Source organism: Leopardus geoffroyi, chromosome B1 (assembly GCF_018350155.1).
Source record: "Leopardus geoffroyi isolate Oge1 chromosome B1, O.geoffroyi_Oge1_pat1.0, whole genome shotgun sequence".
Lineage (NCBI taxonomy): Eukaryota > Metazoa > Chordata > Mammalia > Carnivora > Felidae > Leopardus > Leopardus geoffroyi.
The window spans coordinates 95,680,305-95,702,712 of record NC_059327.1 but is presented as its reverse complement, the minus strand read 5'-3'; the positions used below and the strand labels follow the sequence as shown (position 1 = coordinate 95,702,712).

At 34.9% G+C, this 22,408-nt stretch overlaps 1 protein-coding gene across 3 annotated transcripts in view; it reads right to left on the bottom strand.

The window, feature by feature from the left end:
* SCLT1 (sodium channel and clathrin linker 1) overlaps positions 1-22,408 on the bottom strand; it is a 220,950-nt gene that overhangs the window by 178,812 nt on the left and 19,730 nt on the right. For 2 of the 3 annotated variants that reach the window (XR_006709835.1, XM_045467740.1), the window contains exons 3-5: positions 17,395-17,453; positions 16,459-16,531; positions 7,771-7,826 (exon numbers count right to left, since the gene is read on the bottom strand). Coding sequence is in view for 2 of the 3 variants with exons in the window: in XM_045467740.1 (XP_045323696.1) it covers positions 7,771-7,826; positions 16,459-16,531; positions 17,395-17,453 (188 nt within the window). In the remaining variant the exon portion in view is untranslated. Of the gene's footprint in view, positions 1-7,770; positions 7,827-16,458; positions 16,532-17,394; positions 17,454-22,408 lie in introns of those variants that run through there. The other variant, XM_045467749.1, reaches the window with a different exon arrangement.

Genomic DNA, 22,408 nt, shown 5'->3' with positions numbered 1-22,408 from the left:
TCAAATATCTGTCCCAATTTCCTAGTTTTTGTCTAGAATTTCTAGTTTTTGTCAGAAGGAGTCTGATTTACCTAGTCTGCCATCATTGTAAACAAAAATCTCTAGTTCACTTATTTTCAATTTTATTTTTCAATTAATTACAAATGTTCTGAGTACTAGTTTGGCTGCATCTCACTAGTTTGATATGTTGTTCATTTTAAGAAGTTTTTAATTTTTTTAATTCTTTTCATCTCAGGAGTTAGCTGAAAACGTAGTTAAAAATTATTTGTGCCTGTTTTTTGTTATTTCAAACTTTACTGTAGGTGTGATTTATGACTTTTTAAATTTGTATCTGTGTACACGATGAGTAGGGTTTGCAGTCCATGTCTATGTTTACAAAAGTTTCATAGGCCTTTGAAAACAACAGTATATTCTTGTCGGTTGAAATGAGTGCATACAAACATATACCCACATATTCAAACTTATTATTTGTTCTTTCCTCCATAGCCTTATGCTTATTTTTATCCTACAGACTTATTTTTGTCCTTATTTTCTTTGAAATATAATTGTAATAATATATTTGTAAATGCTCATTAAATGAATTTTATCTAATTCTCCAAAGATATTAGAAATATAACTGAGAAAATAAAACTATTTAATTAACACAAAGATTTAAGGAATTAATCTTTTTCAAAGCATTCCTTTTTTATGTTTTTTGAAAGTTAGACACTAATAATTATGTTCAACAAACATTTGAAGGGGTATTACATAGAAGATAGTAAGAGTTCTGGTTCTCATTGTATTTATTCAAATATATAATAATTAAGTCAAAATGTAAGAGCCTGAGGAAAATAAAAAGAAGAAAGTTCCATTATTTTAGACAACTTGATAGTAAGAAGAGAAATCATACAAAGCTTTGTGGAGGTAAACAATATTATCCTTATTATTAATAACTAGTAGCATTCACTTTTTCTGCTGCCACCACTTATTAGTTGATCTCTACTTTCTAGTGCAATTTCTAGAAAAAGCCAATCTTACTGGTTTAGCTAGTTGCAAAACTGATTTGCTGAGGGAACAGGTAAATATGCCACAGTTAGGAAGCCGGACAATCAGGAAGCATACAATCAGGAATACCTACTGCTGGTTCCAAGATCACACATTCTTAACTGAGATCCTGGGATTAGGATTACTGCCAGTTAGGATAACCTGCAGAACACCATGTTTTAGCTTCAACAGAAGTAGCTGCCCAGAATTATCGGCTCTAGAGCTACTCTATACTTGTTAGATTCTCAACCACAAAAACAGACCTCAGATACTGCTTCTCTTCCTACTTATCTCCTAATATAGATCTCTTACAAGTACTTATTGTTAGCAGAACCTAATTCATATCCTGAACTAGATTTTAGTTTTCCAGCCTCTTGCACTACAGGAATACACACTTAAAAGAGGTTAGAACAGCCAATCTATATCATAGCTGCATTACTTACTATGACTGCACAATTTAATTAGATAAGACCCAAAGTGATACACTTAACATATAAAAGAGTTGTTTTTTCCCCCCATGAAACCTGGACTGAATATAAAAGGCTCAATGAAGATGAGTCATTAAAGAACTGCTAGTGAATTAAGGTAAGTAAAATAACTACAAAAACTCAGGAAAATTATAAAATCACAGAAGATCAAAAGATCAAAGGGATCTCTAAGTTTTTACTCTTCAAAGAAACAAACTGAGAATTATAAAGAATGCATTTTATAGTTTATGCATAAAAGATGCTAAAGCACTATTCAACAGTGTTATGTATACAGTAGTAAATAGAAAAGACAAGGGTCTTGCTCTCATGAAGGATACATTTTACTAGATAAGACAAAAAATAAGGAAGCGAATAAATAATTTCAAGTAGTAATAGGTGCCAAAAATAAAATAAAATTATATTAGAGAAAAAAGAAAAGGGAAGAGCATAGAAACAGCTAGATAATGTGGTCAGGGAATGTTTTCCTGATAAAAAAAACCTGAACAAAGGGAAGGAGACAGTGCCATGCAGATCTGAAGAAGAGCATTCTAGGCAGAAGAAACGGGTAAGGTGTTCTGGTAGAAACTGGCCTGCCAGGTTTAAGGAAGCCAAGTACGAAGGCTGGCGTGACTAGAGATTAGTACTCAAAGGGAACTGTGGTAAGAGTGTATGTATGTACACATAAGTATACAAAAACAAACTCAGTTATAAAAACAGATATAGAGAAAAAAGAGACATAGCTCTGACTTTATGAGATTCAAAACCTAAATTTAAAACTTTATAAGGCTTAGGATTTGGCAAACTTCTGGGGATGGTCTTCCTTACAGTGTCTCAAGTAGCACAAGAGCACCAGTATTTACCATGTAATCCCAGAGATTTTTCTTTCTCTCGTTCAAAAATAGATCAAATATATTCATCTTCTGCTATTAGAAAAATGAACCAAGTTTTAGGGTTGAGAATACCATTTTTTTGGACTACTAGTAAAAAATAATGGCTTCATTATTGCTTTTATAAACACATAAATTTCTCAAGTTTCAAAAAAACATTTAACATGTGCTCATAGGATACTGTCAACATTCATGAATGAGATGATTAGGGAAGTTGAAATCAAATTTAAAAACATACCTCTGATGTATTATTAGTCAATTATCAGTAGTAAAATTATGAGAACAAATCGATGAAAATAAGCATAAAAAACAATTCCATTTTATAATGCTATTGAAATCTTCTACATCACATATTGATAATTATAATCTTAAAAATGATAAAAATCAGACTATCAGAAAATAAAAACAGTAAAATAAATAATATGCTCAATATCATTGGTTTTAATTTATTAAATAATAACTTTATATTTCTTCCTGTTGAAGTTTTCAGTTCTAAAGCTACATTTATACCTAAATAAAAACGCACAGACCATTTTAAATTTCAAAACAGACTGTTGCATTAAAGACCAGATAACAGAAAGAGTTTGCAGTGAAATATCACTACATGTACCAAAGAATAGTCAACTTTTTCTGTAAAGGGCCAGACAGTAAATGTTTTAGACTCTGTGTGCCATTCACTCTCTGTTGCAACAATTCACCTCCACCAGCACAGAGCAAAAGTTGCCACAGACACAATGAATGAGTGTGGCTGTGAGCCAATAAACTTTTATTTACAAATAGAGGCAGCAGGCTAAATCTGGTCCATAGGCTGATGTAGTTTGTGAATCCCTGACAAATGCAATTAAGTCTCTATATCAGTTAGTGTTTTTGTCTGTTTTATCACTGATGTATTCACTTGATGTACTGACCTGATTAGTGCCTGGCTGGTACTTACTAAGTACTCAATAAATACTTGTAAGTGAATGAATGAATGAATGAATGAATGAATGAATGTTTTATTTCCTTATCTAATATTAAATTGGAAGGGTAAGTGGTTCCAGATTTGTTTCAGCAGTTCAATAATATAATAAGGATCAAAGGTTTTCTCATTTTTCCCTTCTTCCAATCTTCACATCTACCCCCATGGTTACAAAAATGGCTATACCAGCCAGCTTCACATATCACTTTTAAAAATAACATGCAGCAGGAGGGAGGTAAAGCTTTCTTCTTGCCTGCCTCTCTTTTTATCAGGGAGAAAATTCTTTCCCAGAAGCTCTACAACAGACTTTCCCTTATACTTCACTGGTTAAAAGTAGGGTTACAGGGGCGCCTGGGTGGCGCAGTCGGTTAAGCGTCCGACTTCAGCCAGGTCACGATCTCGCGGTCTGTGAGTTCGAGCCCCGCGTCGGGCTCTGGGCTGATGGCTCAGAGCCTGGAGCCTGTTTCCGATTCTGTGTCTCCCTCTCTCTCTGCCCCTCCCCTGTTCATGCTCTGTCTCTCTCTGTCCCAAAAAAAATAAATAAACGTTGAAAAAAAATTAAAAAAAAAAAAAAAAAAAGTAGGGTTACATATTCATTCCCAGACCAATCTCTGGCAAAAAGAAAATCAAACTAGTTTGAATAAAAGTTTAATAAAAGACTTACCAATAAAATACTTAAATAAAAGACTTATCACTTAAAATTATGGAAGCAGTTCATTTCCCCTGAGCAAAATGACAGTGGAAGAAAATCAGAGTTAAATGAATGAAAGAAGAAAAACCAGCTCTTATGTAGGTAACAAATGATGTCTTCCATGCCCTGAATAATAACAAATAATAAAAATTAGTATTTAGAAACTTAGAAATTTAAAAATTAGTATTTAGTATTTAGAAAAATTAGTATTTAAAAAATGTAATTTTTTAAAATGCTGTACATATCTCTCCATTTAATTATCTTAACAAATTTCCTTCCTCTGTTAAGTTTTGAGGAGAAAAGATGGAATCAGAGAAAAAAGGAGGATAAAACAAACAACACTATATTCTCAACATGAACTAAATTTCAAGGAAGACTTAAAAATGGAAGGGAGGAAAATAAAATATTTTTTCACCTCTTTCTTAGCCTGATTTTAAATGACTTCATTATTTCCTATTTGTAGTCAATTCCCAGAAAACATACATCCACATAAAAATGTAAATATTAAAATGTTCCCAAAACTCAGTAACATAGAATTGCATACTATTATACAATCCATGTCATTGCCAGCTTCTATTATTCAGAACTGACCATGTATGAATATTTAAATATTTTCCTTGGGGCGCCTGGGTGGCGCAGTCGGTTAAGCGTCTGACTTCAGCCAGGTCACGATCTCGCGGTCCGTGAGTTCGAGCCCCGCGTCAGGCTCTGGGCTGATGGCTCAGAGCCTGGAGCCTGTTTCCGATTCTGTGTCTCCCTCTCTCTCTGCCCCTCCCCCGTTCATGCTCTGTCTCTCTCTGTCCCAAAAATAAATAAACGCTGAAAAAAAAAATTAAAAAAAAAAAAAAAGAAAAAAAAGAAATATTTTCCTTAAAAGTGATAAACTCTCTTGATTTTGCAGCCCTTAATTGCAATACATAATTAAAAGTAAGATGTTGCCCTAAAAACATAAGTAAAATTCACTTTAAAACTTGATAGCATTTTCAAATTACTAAAAGTGCCGTTTTAATAAGCTCAGAATCTATTTTTCCCACTTTCCTATTGTACTAGGAATAAATACATTCATGAGACACAACCACATTACTGTTAAATAGGTGAAGGCAGATTTTTAAAAGACTAGCTTAAAAAGACCTGGACATGAAAGGAAGTTAAATATGTTGAGTCAAATATAGGAAAAAGGATTATCTCAACCATATAATACACTTTGTCTATCCCAAGTACATTAAAATACAAGATTAATCTACATACATTGGTGATTCAAAAATCTTAGCAATGTCCTTTATTAGGAATAGCATCGCTTATTTAATAACTTTTTTGAGAAAGAATAGTAAACCATAAAAAGTTAAAATTAGAAAAACTTTTCTATGGGAAAAAACACAAATGAGGGAAACTGAAAACCCAATTAAAAGATTTATGTTACACTTTGGCAAACATTGCTGGCTTAAACATATGACGCTTTCAGAAATTAGAAGAGAGGAGAAATAGTGAAAACGTATTTTTTAAAATGTAAGGTAGAAGGTGACAAAATAGTCGTAAGACATACGAATTCCGTGGGAGTTCTAGATTATTCTCGAGAGCAACATGCTTTAAAATAAATTAACAAAACTAAAAGGAAAGTGCTATATAATGTAGCAAAATGCAAACAAAAGAAAGTTAACTTTTAAAAAGCCCATGCTTTAAATGAATTTGGAACTAAAAAAATTTCATTTCTTTACTTTTTGGTCTAGTTACACAAGTTAACAACAAAAGATCTATCAGATTTCAGCCCAGGTGCATGATCTTTAAAAGTTAAAGTTAATGGGGCGCCTGGGTGGCTCTGCTGGTTAAGTGGCCGACTTAGGCCCAGGTCCTGATCTCATGGTTCGTGAGTTCAAGCCCTGTGTTGGGCTCTGTGCTGACAGCTCAGGGCCTAGAGCCTGCTTCGGATTCTGTGTTTCCCTCTCTCTCGGCCCTTCCCCCCATGCATGCTCTGTCTCCTTCTCAAAAATAAGTAAACATTAAAAAAAAATTTTTTTTAAGTTACAGTTAAGAAACTTGGGGTAGAATAAAACTTTAAATATTTTTAGCCAAAAATACGGGATCTTTATGATCATAGGCTAAAAGAGGATCTATTAGAGACACAAAGAACAACCATTAGAAAAAAGATGGACAGATTCAATTACCTTAAAATTAAAAACAAAATAGAAAATTCTGTTTATCAAACATATCAGAACCTGGGAATATATCTATGAAAATACCTATCATCCAGCATGTTGTATGGTACTGTGGCAACATTCATTCCCATTCCTTTCCATATTCCAGTCTCTATCACAGAGGCTGAAAGTCCAAAACTACAGTTCTCAGAGGTCCTTATAGCTGGAGCTGTGGGTGGGATTAAAGTATCACCAGTGAGAAGCACTTGAGGGGGATATGGAAGACAGAAGAGAGCTGAGAACATTTTTCTATTGGTAAGACAGCACGCAAAACTGGATAGACATGAGTGTCACTTAGAGTCAATACCCCGTGCCTCAATTTCCAATGTCAAGTCTCCGGTTTTATGGAAATGATGCTGTAGGAGTAGCAACAGAGATGGTGGCAGCACCAAAAATTCCTGACTTCAGGATCATAGCCCCTAAATACGATCCTAAAGCTAGTGATCTAGTAGCAAATGTTAAGTGATTGAATCCTTTCCTGAAATTTCTAGTGGTTATGGTTTACAGTATTGTTACTGCATTCACACAGATTGGCATACCAACAAATATTCAGAATACATATTATATAATGTGCTTTGACAATTTAATAAGGAAAAGATAAATAGAAAATGGGAAAAAGAAATGAAAAAGCATTTCATGAGAAAACAACACTACATGGATAAATAAACATATGAAAAATGGTTAACCATATTAGTATTCAGGGAAATGATAAATTATAACCACAGTAAAAAACAACCTAGACTCAAAATAACAAAAATTAAGAAACTTGGTAAGACTAAGTGCTGATAAAAAGATATAGATCAATAAGAACTCATAAATATCACAGGTGGGAATGTAAATTGGCACAGCCACTTTGGAAATTGGCATTACACTGTAAAAATGAATATTTCATAATCTATGATCCAGCAATTTTATCCCTTGAAACTCTTGTACTTGTTTGTGCATGATACTGAGTGGGGAAAAAAAAGTCCCAGAAGACTAAATGATACAATTTTAATATAGCTTAAAAAAACCCCAGAAAACTAAATAATCTATCATTAGGGACACAGACACCTATAACAAAATTTAAAAACCAAGGAAATGATAAACACAAAATTCAACAAAGTGTTATCTCTGGCAGAGGGAAAGAGAGGAATGGGATAGGGCAAGAAAACATGGGTAGATGTACCAGTATTGCTAACCTTTTTAGCTCTTAACTAGATGGTGGATTGAAGGTTTTTATCAGTATGTTTTGGAACATACATGATTATTATAAACTGTACTGTTAATGATTGCTAGTATGTATAAAGTACTTATTACATACTCTATTTTCCTTTACAGTCAGCCCTATGAAATAGGTTATCTCCAATTTATAGATAAGAAAACTAAAGCACAAAAAGGTTAAGTAACTGTCCAAAGTCACAAAACTAGTAAGTAATGGACCTGGGAGTGAAACAGGGAATCAGGCTCAGAGTCTTCACTCATAACCAGTATACTACATGAATAAAATATTAAATAACAACAATAAATATTATCTAGGATAACAATAAAAGAATTAAGTTAATTTATTTACCTTTCATTTTCCTTGATGACATTTTCAAGTTGTAGTTTCATCTCACCCATCTGTTTCTGAAAGATTAAAATATGGTCATAGCAATACACTTTGCAGACAGTTCTCTATTAAGTAATGCACTCAAATACAAGCAGACTCTATGACACTAGTCTACTGATAAGAAACAATGATTCTTTACTTCTAACAAGTGCTTGTAAATATGGATATTTTAATGATACTTGGAACATAATAAAACATTCATTTTGAAATAAAGAGAAATATTTATATGACACAAGAAATATTTATAAATGTAACCCTATGATTTATAGATGTTCCCATATATATTCCTCAGTATGTCACTATAACAAATGCCAGATTCGTTTATCTTAATTCACTGAATATAGTTTATCTTAATTCACTTTAGTTTAGATGAAGCCCATAGAAGAGCTTACATTTGGAAAAGTATAACGTTAATAGTGAAAAAAAAAATAGAGATCTTTTTAGCAGTAATTCACTTAGTCTCTTATTCACCACCACCATTAACTGTCTAAACTCTCCAGACAATACAAGGTTGCTATGGTAAACCCATATGGTCACTAACAAATACTTTAATGGGAAAAATGGTTAAAAAAATCACTAATTAAAATACAAGAATAAAATATATATTGTAAAGAGGAGATTGGTATGATTAATTCTCTTTGAGGAGATAAAGGGATTGTAAAATTTCAATAGGAAGGAAAGGCATTTCAAGTAGGGAAAAATATGCGTAAAAGCAGAGTCAAAAAGTATTAGATAACACAGGAATAGTCAGCTCTCAGTGAGAGTAAATAGGCAAGGGGAGAGTAGGAAGGAGGCCATGTAAAATCGCACTTAAACTGCAATCAACTCATGATATGTCCATTAGTCTTGATTGGGTATCCTAGGCTAAAGAAGAGAAGCAAAGCCTGGAGTGAACCTGGTAAGGGAAGGGTAGAACAGGCAATGCTCTAAGCCCTTTTGTCTCCCTTTCAACCAAAGAAGCTCAAGGCAGCTTGGTCTAGGAAATCAGTAACAGCCAACTCTAAATACAATTCTGGCTTTGGGAAAGGTGAATCTTTCCAGGTCCTTGCTGTGAATGAATCACAATTAAGCCAAAATGAATGAATTCACGATCAGATGACTGAGAACTGACCATACATAGAGCAACGAAGCGATGAAAGAAAATTAGAAAGGCAGACAGCAGGTCTTGAATGCCATACTAACAGATTTGGATTTTATTGTAGTAATTATTCTGATCTTGTCATTTTTTTTTTTTTTTACAAAAAGTGATTTTGCACAATCTTGCAAGATATTTAAAAGTTGCAAAAATGTTTATCTTGAAAAAATATTTACTCAAATTACCCAAATAATTAGAATATATATGCAATAGCTAGGATTAAATGTGAATCATTATGGTCACACTAAACATTTACTATAAAATATTTCAAAATATATTTAATAGTTGAAACAAAATCTCAGCAACAGCATCAAATATTCCCTTATTTACATTTTTCAAAGAAAGTCTTTCATATAGAGAATTATAGTCACACTTGTCTTGCTTACAAGAATAAACTATGTTTTTAGTGGGTCAATAAATCCTAAGAACTAGTTCTAATCAGTAATATCTATGTGAGCAACTGTTCTTAGTAGCTTAGTAAGCAGCCAGTATCTTTTCTCCTCAAAAGTATCAACTACTCTTGTTATAGACTCTTGCTTGGGCTCTTTGCTAGTTTCCTCTCTCTTGTAATTAATTCAATAATCACTCTTAGATTGAGAATGCTAAATGGAAAAATGAAGCTAAACACCTTAGTAACATAGCTGATTAAAGATATATATGAATCAAATTATTAAAAAATTAAAACTTTAATTCAAGATAACTAGCTATCCCATTTTATAACAAACCACATAATAGATCATTAGAGCAATTCTGAGAGTAAATTCAGCAGAAAATTTAAACTCACTAGCCCTAAAAATAAAAGTAAAATGCCATTTGTGCAGAGGAGAGCTTTCTGTTGCTCTTTGTCAGTTAGAAAGATTAAAAGACATCTATGGTTGGTTCAAATTTAAATGACTGCAGGCTCAAAAAAAAAAAAAAAAAGGACATAGTACAGACTTGGAAAGCACCTATTTAACTTATCATAAAACAGGAACTGCAATTTAAAGAAATGCTTGTTTTTGAAATTTGGATCTACAGGATCACTTTCATTACTCTTGGAAAGTATAAATAATTTCAAGTGCAATGGAAAACCTAAATTTATTTTTAGAAGATACAAGCATATATATTCTTTTAGTAAAATCCTTTTAGTCAATCCATTTATTTACAAATATGAGACTTTAAAAATGTATCTCACTGAAACTCACATTGTATTCTGAACAATGTTGTGCTATTATTCTAGTTCTCTATCAGCCTCCCATATATCCTAATTTTAGAAATTCTAGGGTACAGAAGGGTCCTTGGTTTCTAAACTCTCTTCACTCCTAAAATAAACCTTCATTACTAAAGAGGATTTCAGACAAAAGATGCCACAGCATAATCCTACCTATATTAGAAGACGATCAAATGAATCTAAAATCTGATAGACATAATGTTTGAAATTGGGGGAAAAAAAATCCATTCTCCAAACAAAGGGAAATACAGGTAGGATGAGGGTTAAAAGTCTAAAATTATATGAGATGGTTTTTGGTCTTCTTGGGGGAAAAATAAAGATGTAAACAAATAATGAGTTTAAGTTCTCCAAGCATCTAAGATATGCTCCTGTGAGATACCAGGAGCAAGGAAACACTGGATTAAAAAATGAAACTGAAGAGGCAGAGGCAGTTAAGATGGCAGAGAAGTAGGGGAATGGGAATTTTCCTAGTCCCTCAAACACAGCTGTACTGAGATCGGATCACATGGAACACCCAGGAAATTGATCTGCAGAGTAGCAGAGGATCTCCACAGTTGTAGGGAGACAGCTTGGCAGGATGGAGCCTCTGGAGCAGAGAGATTTTGGAAGTGCAAGACTCTCTCCAAGGTAGAGCCAGTGCCATGACTCGTGTGTTCCTTGGGAGGGAGGGAGCTGACCCCAGGGTATAGCACAGCGTAGCAATCTCAGGAGAGCACTAGGAGAGAACAGTCCCCTTCCTGGAGTACTTTGGGAAGATGATTTATTGCCTCTCCAAGGACAAAAGACCCTGCACATGCCAGCCAAAGGCCTTTTTTCAGCAGGGCAGAGTGGCAATACTGCAGAATGGGGTGCACACGGTATGGAGTCCTTGAAGACGACATCAGGTTTTGAATTGCAGCCAAGCTGCCTAAGAGGTTTGGGAGGCTGTGGAGCAGTGCAAAGTGAATACCCTTGCTATTCTGTGAGGACTACCTGAACAGCATGGGTTGAGACACCCAGTCGGGGGAGCGAGACTGGGATGTCGCCGTTTTTCTCCCCAACACCAACACAGTGGAACTTCAGAGAGCAGCACAGCACCCCCACTGGAGGCTGGACACGCTTACACCAAACACCGCTCCTCCATGGTTGGCAACTTCTTATCTACTGGAGCAAGAATGACTGAGCCAACTCAGCTGGCCTCTCCTCCAGACTAGCACAGCCACTGGTGCTAGGCACCAAAAGACAACTGTTTCTCCTTCCTTCCTTCCTTCCTTTTCTTCCTTCCTTTCTTTTTCTTCCTTTCTAATTGTTCTTTCTCCTATTTTATTCTTTTAGAATCAGGCACATAGTTTCTGGTTTGTTTTTGGTCAATTCTTATTCTATGTGTGTGTGTGTGTGTGTGTGTGTGTGTGTGTGTGTGTATAAATATCTTTTTTAGCAGAAATTTTTATTTTATCATTTTTCCACCTTTCCTATTTCTTATTTTCCTATTCCTCTGAATTTAGCCTTATACTTTTTTGTTTTGTTTTCTTTTTCCTTTTTTTCTCCCTTTCCCCCCCTCCCCCTTGGTTTGCTGTTTGGACTATTTTCTCCTTTCATTTTTCTTTTTATGGGATCAGGATTCCCCCACCCTTTTTTTCCCTATGCTTTTCCAGGGTTACTTCAACAACAAATCAAAGCTTCCCTGGTTGAAGGTCCACACACTCCACCACTATAAGCAAGGAGGAGCTCTGCACAGTACTGATCACTGGGATGAGCAGCCAAAATGTACAACAGAGTGCACACCACATATACAAAAACCACTTCCTGGAGTGCCAGGCCCTGGATAGGGTATGACTTTTTAATACAGTAGTACACTCAGGTGCAGGACACACAAGAAGCTTTTAAAATACACAAAAGACAGAAACTTAGCCAAAATGACCAAAAAGAGGAATTCTCCCCAAAAGAGAGTGCAAGAAGAAATCAAAGCCAAAATGACCAAATGGAGGAATTCTCCCCAAAAGAGAGTGCAAGAAGCAAAGCCAGAGAATTGCTCAAAACAGATATAAATAATATATCTGAACAAGAATTTAGAATAACAGTCATAAGATTAACAACTGGGCTTGAAAAAAGCATAGAAGACACCAGAGAAACTCTTGTTGCAGAGATCGAAGACCTAAGAACTAGTCATGATGAATTAAAAAATGCTATAACTGAGATGCAAAATAACCTAGATACAGTGACAGCGAGGATGAAAGAAGCAGAGGAGAGAATAGGTGAAATAGAAGATAAAATTTTGGAAAATAAAGAAGCTGAAAAAAAAAAGGGGGTGGGGAAGGAAATTACTAGATCATGAGGGGAGAATTGGAGACCTAAATGATTCCATGAAATGAAACAAGTGTCCATATCATAGGAGTTCCAGAAGAAGAACAGTGAGAGAAAGGGGCAGAAGGTTTATTTGAACAAATTATAGTTGAGAACATTCTCCAAAACAGACCGCATACTGGGTCACAAAACAGCCCTCAACAGACTGAGATCAAACAGATTGAGATCATACTATGCATATTTTCAGATCACAACACTATGAAACTTGAAATCAACCACAAGAAAAAATTTGGAAAGCCTCCAAATACATGGAGGTTAAAGAACATCTTACTTAAGAATGAATGGGTTAAACAGGGCATTGAAAAAGAAATTGAAAAATACATGGAAGCAAATGAAAATGAAAACACGACAGTCTAAACTCTTTGGGGTGCAGCAAAGGTAGTCCTAAGAGGAAAATACATTGCAATTCAGGCCTGTTTCAAGAAGCAAGAAAGGTCCCAAATACACAACCTAAACTTACACCTAAAGGAGCTAGAAAAGCCACAGTAAATAAAGCCCAGCAGAAGAAGGGCAATAATAAACATTAGAGCAGAAATAAATGAAATAGAATCCAAAAGAAAACAGTACAACAGATCAATGAAACTAAGAGCTGACTTTTTGAAAGAATGAACAAAATTGATAAACCCCTAGCCAGACTTCTCAAAGAGGATCCAAATAGATAAAATGACAAATACAAGAGAGAGCACAACCAACACCACAGAAATACAAACAACTGTAAGATAATACTATGAAAAACTATATATGCCAATAAACTGGACAAAGAAATGGACAAATTCCTAGACACTCATACATTACCAAAACTCAAATGGGAAGAAATAGAAAACTTGAACAGACCCGTAACCAATGAATAAGTAAGTGGGTTATCAAAAATCTCCCAACAAACAAGAGTCCTGGGCCAGGTGGCTTGCCAGGGAATTCTACCAGACATTTAAAACAGAGTTAATACCTATTCTTCTCAAACTGTTCCAAAAAACAGAAATGGAAGTAAATTTTCCAGACTCATTCTATGAAGGTAGCATTACCTTACCTTGACTCCAAAACCAAAATCCCCACTGAAAAGAGAATGACAGGCCAATATCCCTGATGAACCTAGATATAAAAATTCTCAACAAGATAGTAGCAAATAGAACTCAACAGTACATTAAAAGAATTATTCACCATGAGCAAGTGGGATTCATTTCTGGGCTGCAGGGCTGGTTCAATATCCACAAATCAATCAACATGATATACCACATTAATAGAAGAAAGGATAAGAACCATATGATCCTGTCTACAGATGCAGAAAAGGCATTAGACAAAATACAGCATCTTTTCTTGATAAAAACCCTCACAAAACTTGGGATAGAAGGAACATATCTTTAAAAAAGCCACATATGAAAGACCACAGCTAATATCATCCTCAATGGAGAAAAACCGAGCTTTTTCCCCAGAGATCAGGAACACAACAGGGATGTCTACTCTCACCTCTGTTGTTCAGCGTAGTGTTGGAAGTCCTAGCCTCAGCAATCAGACAACAAAACCAAATAAAGGCATCCAAATTGGCAAAGAAGAAGCCAAACTTCCACTCTTCACAGATGACATGATTCTCTACATGGAAAACCTGAAAGACTCCACCAAAAACCTGCTAGAGCTGATACATGAATTCAGCAAAGTCGCAGGATATAAAATCAATGTACAGAAATCGGTTGCATTTCTATACACCAACAATGAAGAAACAGAAGGAGAAATCAAGGAATCAATCCCATTTACAGCTACACCAAAACCATAAAATACTTAGAAATAAACCTAACCAAAGAGGTAAAAGATCTGTATGCTGAAAACGATAGAAAGCTTATGAAAGAAATTGAAAAAGACACAAACAAATGGAAAAACATTCCATGCTCATGGAATGGAAGAATGTTGTTAAAATGTCGATACTACCCAAAGCAATCTACACATTCAATGCAATCCCTATCAAATAACACCAGCATTCTAGAGCTAGAGCAAACAGTCCTAAAATTTGTATGGAACCTCAATAGACCCCGAATAGCCAATGTAATGCTGAAAAAGAAAACCAAAGCTGGAGGCATCACAATCCCGGACTTCAACTTGTATTACAAAGCTGTAATCATCAAGACGTATGGTATTGGTACAAAAACAGACCCACATTTTAATGGAATAGAATAGAGAACCCAGAAATGGACCCCAAAATATATGGCCAACTCATCTTCGGCAATGCAGGAAAGAGTATCCAATGGAAAAGGACAATCTCCTTAGCAAATGGTGCTGGGCAAACTGAACAGTGACATGCAGAAGAATGAACCTGGACCACTTTCTTACACCATACACAAAAAGTCAAAATGGATGAAAGACCTAAATGTGAGACAGGAAACCATCAAAATGCTAGAGGAGAAAACAGGCAACAACCTCTTTGACCTCAGTCACAGCAACTTCTTACTTGACACGTCTCCAGAGGCAAGGGAAACAAAAGCAAAAATGAACTATTGGGACCTCATCAAGATAAAAAGCTTCTGCAAAGCAAAGGAAACAATCAACATAAGTACAAGGCAACCAACAGAATGGCAGGAGATATTTGTAAATGACAAATCAGATAAAGGGTTAATTACCCAAAATCTATAAAGAACTTACCAAACTCAACACCTGAAAAACAAATAATCCAGTGAAGAAATGGGCAAAAGACATGAATAGACACTTTTCCAATTAGACATCCAGATGGCCAAAAGACACATGAAAAGATGCTCAACATCCCTCATCATCAGGGAAATATAAATCAAAACCACAAATGATATAACACCTCACTCCAGTTAGAGTGGCTAAAATTAACAACTCATGAAACAACAGATGTTGGCGAGGATGTGGAGAAAGGGGAACCGTTTTTGCACTGCTGGTGGGAATGCAAACTGGTACATCTACTCTGGAGAACAGAATGAAGGTTCCTCAAAAAATTAAAAATAGAACTACCCTACAACACAGCAATTGCACTACTAGGAATTTATCTAAAGGACAATGGAATTCTGATTTGAAGGGGCACATGCACCCCAATGTTTAAAGCAGTGCTATTAACAATAGCCAAATTATGGAAAAAGTCCAAATGTCTATGAACTGATGAATAGATTAAGATAAAAATTTGCGGGGGTGGGGGGGCTAAAAAGTAAGGTTACATTTATTTTACACTGTAGAAACACTGCAATGAATTAGCCAGTAATTCGCACTCCCATGGCTTCACACAAGGAAGAAGTTAACATGTCACCACTCTCTCTGGAAGAGCTCGACAACCATGATTTCCATATACCCTAATGTAACTGCCTACTAAAATGACAGTCAGTGTCAAAGATGAAAAGTAAACTGTAGTAAGATGTGGTTTATATGTATATATGACGGAATACTACTCAGCAATAAAAAAAGAATGAAATCTTGACATTTGCAACAACATGGATGGAACTGGAGGGCATTATACTAAGCAAAATAAGTCAGAGAAAGACAGATATATGATTTCACCCACATGTAGAATTTGAGAAATTTAACAGATGAACACAGAGGAAGAAAAGGAAAAATAAGATAAAAACAGAGAGGGAGGCGAACCATAGACGACTCTCAAATCAGAGACAAGCTGAAGGCTGATGGTGGGGACACGGATAGGTGGGTAGGGGTGGGTTAAATGGGTGACGGAATGGGCATTAAGGAGGGCAGTTTTCAGGATGAGCACTGGGTATCATATATAAGAGATGAATTATCCTGAAACCAAGACTAACTGTATGTTAACTGAGAATAAATCAATAAAATTAAAAAAAAAATGAAACTGAAGATAATCTTTAAATACACACATACTTTCTTATTGAGAGCCAAGAATTGATTAGATATAGCTAAATATGTTATTCCTCATCAATGTTTTTGAAGAGTATTTTACTTCTTTTTTTAAAATAAAATATTATAAAAAAACTTGAAAACTATGATTTCATACCTGGTAATATTTCAGCTGCCCATTTAGTTCTTCCAGATGTTTATCATACTCAATAATAAGAGGAGCTAAAAAGCTAATAAAAATACATAATTTTAAAAATCTCATATTCTGTTTAATCTAGTGTAATATGTAGCATGTGAATTAAATAGAACATCAATATTTTTATGTTACATTTATCCATAAAAATCAATACTTTGCCTTTTTCGTGTTCTCAAGCTTATCTCAATTAATATTTCCAGATGCTATCAAATATCTGGGAAGGGGAGGTAATGAAGGAGGTCATCAAGACAACTGCCAGTTGACCCTTGAGCTGAACCTGAGCAATTGGAGGCCTTTCCCTGACCCTCCCCTGTACTTAGAATATGTATTCTGCTTGTCTTCTTCACACCCAGAAGCAGCTCCAAGGATACAGCCTTAAGATAGTAACGTGATGCTGAGGGTGTCTGTACTGGGATGTAAGTGAACCCAGTTAAGGCCTTTTGTGTATGTGACTGAACCCAGTTAAAGCTTCTACACAAACTTTTAAGATTATGGCAGGCAGGTGAGGAAATCTAGCTGTCTTGCAGTGTCCTACAACAAGATAACTCATAAGTAGGTTCTATTGCTTAATAAATTTGCCACCTACCAACCCGGAGTGGTCTGCCTCTTCCCTCAGTCTGTCCTTGCCCTCCACATATGGGAACCAGTTTCAGATTACACCCATATTACTCTTGGAAGGTCTGGAGGAGGTTGCAAATAGGAGGGAGATAAAATCACCCCAATTGAGAACTACTCTTGTAGATTATAATGCTGGCTTTCCCGCACTTGTATATTCAATGACAGATCATTTAAATCTAATTATAGCAGACCATGAAATAATCCTAATATTAAAGAAATTATTTTAACAATAATAAATATATTTAAGAAAACAGTATTTTTCTGGTAACTCAAACATACCTTTGGTCAACTAGTGTGTTTTCTAATGTGTCATCTCCACCTCCTTTGAAGACAGCTTTCTACAACAGAGAATATTGCATCTTAAAATGTTTTCTCACATCATCGAAGCCAAAATGACAGTTTAAAATTATAGTGAAAAATTTCACAAACTTAGAAAAATCTTTTAATGCCATTAAAAAACAAAACAGGAAAGAGTAATCATCTAAATTGATGTTGAAAGTGCATTTGGTAAATTATAACATCCATATGTAAGAAAAACTCTTGGCAAAGTCGAATAGGAAGAATTTTTCTCAATTTGACAAAGTATCTATCAGAAACCTACATCAACTACTATCTTTCATGGTGAAACATCAAAAGTGCTGCATTAAATACAGTATAACACAAGGTTGCTCACTATCACTGCTAAATTCAACACTGCACTAGAGGTTCTAGTCAGTGGAACTAGGGTAAAGGGCTGGGAATTTAAAAGTTGAAAAAGAAACAACACTCTTATTATTTACAGATAATTTGACCATTTACCCAGAAAACTCTATGTATAATCTACCAATTATTAGGTCTAATAAGAGAATATGGTAAGTTATCCCATAGAAGATCAACAGAACAGTAGCCTTCCCAAGTGCCAGCAATAATTTGAAAATGTAAAAAGAAATAATATCTTTTCACTACTGTAACAAAAGGTAGCACGAGAATAAAAAACACAAAAAAGATGCTATAACTTTACTGAAAAATTAACTATACTGAAGAATATATAAGAAATATGTAAATTTAATAAGGAATAATGTTATATAAAGTGTTTAGCATAATTCCTGACATGTAGAAAGCTCTTAATAAATCTTGGCTATTTTTTTTTTCTTAATATGGGGGAAAATCTATTGGCTAACCATGGTATATGTTATGAGCTTTCAACCAACGTGGGAAGGATTAGCTCTCAAAATATAAAGCCTCAGTAGACATGTTTACATGGATCCAGAACTGTAAGATGAATTAGACAAAAAGAAAAGGTAACCTTCCAGGGAGAATCCTGATGGATTAAAGAATAAATGAATCCAGTAGTCTATGCAATTTCAGAGAGGGATTTATTCAATCCTAGAGTATTAAAAAATAGTTATTGTGTTTATTAAAGAATTAATTAAGGAGCAAGAGATAGTTTAACTTTCAATTGTCCAAAAGTTAATTAAAATCTTCTTGGGATAACTAAGTGGTTCAAACCTTAAAAATATTATTTCTCAAATTTCTTAGGAATTTTTATAAATATCAAATCAACTACCAATGTTATGACTGATAGCTAGAGATGGATGGCATTCTACAAAATAATAATTCAAGCTCTCATTAACCTCCCACCCATCAATTAGAAGTTTCCTAATTGTTACTCTTACCATGTTTCACTCTATCATTCTTTTAAACAATATTTAGTAATCTCCTAGTGTTTATTAAATTAAGTCCAACCTCCTCAATTTAACCATTCAAGGCCCTCTACAATGCAAATACAATCTATCCTTTCTAATGTTATTTTCCATTACTTCTCTCATATACGCCAAACACACTTTGAAAAAATGAAGTATGTTTTACTCCCTAAATACTCCACTACCTCTTCTTTTAGCCTCCATTGAAGTTCTTTTAAAATCTTAGCTACTTTTCAGTACTCATCAAACATGCTACATCCTTCAGGAAACTTTCCTTGATCTCTCCAACTATATATGATCACCTTTTTCCCTGTGATACTCATTTTTGGCTTTCAGGTTAAGATACGAATAATATGCCTTTTCAGGTTAAGATACTAATAATAATAATAATAATAATAATATGTTAAATAATGTGTTATTTAACATTTTTCTCAAACCCATATTTCTTAGTCTTTAGGTCCCTATGAAATGGTAGTATTATGATACACATTTCCATAGCACTAAAGCTCCTGGCATAGTGCCTTACATATAGGAGGTGCTCAACATATATTGGTTAAACTGAATTCTATAAAGACACTGCTCTGAAACTATTTTCTAATGATAGTTGCTAATAAAATGCCAACCTAAGAATAAAGGACCAATAATCCAAATCATAAAAATTATGATCCTAAGGGCACCTGGTTGGCTCAGTTGGCTAAGAGTACAACTCTTGATTTGGGCTCAGGTCATGATCCCATGATTCATGAGTCCCACTTCAGGCCTGCTTGGGATTCTCTGTCTCCCTCTCTGTCTCTCTCTGTCTCTGCCTTGCTTGCACTCTCTCTCTCTCAAAATAAATAAATAAGCTGAAAAAATGACACGATTATAAAGATAAACATAATAAAACAAAATATAAAAAATTTTCATAGAATAATAATATAGATTCAGTAATCCTTTCCCACTTGCTAGTGAAACTTTTAGAATAAAAGTATGTAGGACTTAATAATTCAAGATCTAGTGGAAAAAATCAAGTTGGGAGGGTAAGATTGATATCAACTACACAAGCATTTACATAAGGGCACCTGGCTCTCTCAGTCAGTGGAGAGTGTGAGTCATGATCTCAGGGTTGTAGGTTTGAGCCCTAAATTGGGTGTAGAAATTACTTAAAAAATAAAATTTTAAAAAAGGAATTTACATATATGTAGTACCATATTTATATGTGTTATTTATTTATATATATGTTTTAATTGAAATATAATTGACCTGTTTAGTTTCAGGTGTACAACATAGGCTCTGACAATTCTATACATTGTTATTCTCACCATAAAAATAATTAAAAGCATTTATAAATATTCTTTTTATATTTCCTAAACAAAATTTAAATAAATTACACTAAATAAAAGCAATATATACAGAATTTTATATATCTTGAATCTTGAAAAATGGATACTGTACAAGTAATTTCTACTTATTTTTATCCCAAGATGACTTCCTGTGATGATGGTCAGAGTATATCACAGAAGGAATGCCAATAATATTGAATTATAGTTGGGTAGACAAATTTTCTGGACACTTTTCTTCCTCTGAGGAAACTATACACTCTCTAAATATTCTAATTATAATTCTGAATGTTTAATTTTGTGCCCCTGATTTTAAACTATATCTCTGGCTATCAAATATGTTAATGACATCCTTTCTGCCATCCTTTGGAAAAAAATACAAGCTGACTAGCATTTTGTGAAAATGTTTCTTCATATTTTATTTACTTTTTTAATGTTTGTTTATTTTGGAGAGAGAGGGACAGAGTATAAGCAGGGGAGGAGCAGAGAGAGAGGGAGAAACAGAATCTGAAGCAGGCTCCAGGCTTTGAGCTGTCAGCACAGAGCCTGACATGGGGCTCAAACTCACAAACTGTGAGATCATGACCTGGGCCTAAGTCGGGCGCTTAACCGACTAAGCCACCCAGGTGCCCCTATTGTTGCACATTTTAAGGGTGTTGTAGCATATGATTCATATCGTGAAGAGACTGATTTTCATCATTTATCATTTTATTAATGTAGAGTGTAAGAAATTGCTAAGCTCTTACAAATGGCTCTTTTTAAAGTGCTACGGTCATTGATTTTCTAACATCATCATGGGATGATGCAAAATCAACAAGGTTTCATTCAGCAAATGGAGAGTCTACAACTGCACTGTCCAATACAATAGGCACAAGCCACATGCATCTATTTAAATTTTATTTATTTAAAATGAAAATTAAATAGGGTGCCTCGGTGACTCAGTCATTAAGCATCTGACTTCAGCTTAGGTCATGATTTCACAGTTTGTGAGCTCAAGCCCCATTTAGGGTGAGTTCGAGTTCTGCATCAGGTGAGCACAAGCCCTGCTTTGGGTTGAACATGAGCCCCACTTCGGGCAAAACACAAGCCCCGGGTAAGCCCCACTTCTCTCTTTCTCTCTCTCTCTCTCCGCCCCTTGTGGGATCCTCTCTCTGCCCCTTGTTCATTTGTGTGCTCACTTGCTCTTTCCCTCTCAAAAATAAACAAAATGAAAATTAAATGAATCATCTAACAGTTGTACTAGCTTCATTTAAAGTGCTCCAAAGTCCCATGTGATCAGTGGCTACCATTTTGGACAGCACAAGATTATATAACATTTCCATCAAAACAGTAAGTTTTCCATCAGACAGTCCTGGCCTAGAAAGCCAGTAAGTTGACTCAATTCAAATAGTACAGGTGGTTTGTTATATTTTATCTATTGAGTCTTGTATTTTTAAACACGTGATCAACAGGAGTAGCCCTCCTGTCCCTTTCAATGTATTTTCAAATAACTACTATTTGATTACAGTTGAGACCAGTTCTCATACATTATGCAAGCATAATCAAATTTTTTCCTGCTTTAGGGCCTCTTTTTGGTCCCCTTCTCTGGCTCCTTCTTCAACTTTCAGTGCTAACTTGAATACTACTGCCATAGAGAAGACTGCTCTGAACATTCTACCAAAAATAGATCTCAGCCACAAACATCACTACTATACTGTATACGTGGTAATTTCTACTTTGGCACCTTGTTTATTTTTTTCACATAAGACAGCAGTATTAATTACTTAATTATTCACTTATATCTCTTCCATGGAAATAGGATGCTTTGTCATAGTCATAGCTCTATCCCCAAAGCTTACCCAGCACACACATGCAATGCAAGATTTGGTGAATTAATAAATTAATGTTTGCTGAGGCGCCCGGTGGTTCAGTGGGTTAAGTGTTCAACTCTTGATTTCAACTCTTAATTTCATCTTGCGGTTCATGAGTTCATGTCCCTCATAGGGCTCTGTCCATGCAGACAGTGTGGAGCTTGCTTGGGATTCTCTCTCTCCCACTTGTGTGCATGTGCTCTCAAGGAATAAACAAACTTAGAAAAATAAATTAATGGTTGTTAAATCAATGAATACATTTGCACCATGACTGTCTCTCCCTTCCAGAACCAGCTCATACCTCCTTGGCACTATGCTTTTATGTTTATTGACATAGTTTATGTCAGTTTATGTGTTCCATTTCTTTCCTGGCTAGAGTATATGTCAATTTAAGTTTAATTTTGGGTTCAAGCAGAAGGAGTAGAGTTGTCCCAAACTAGAA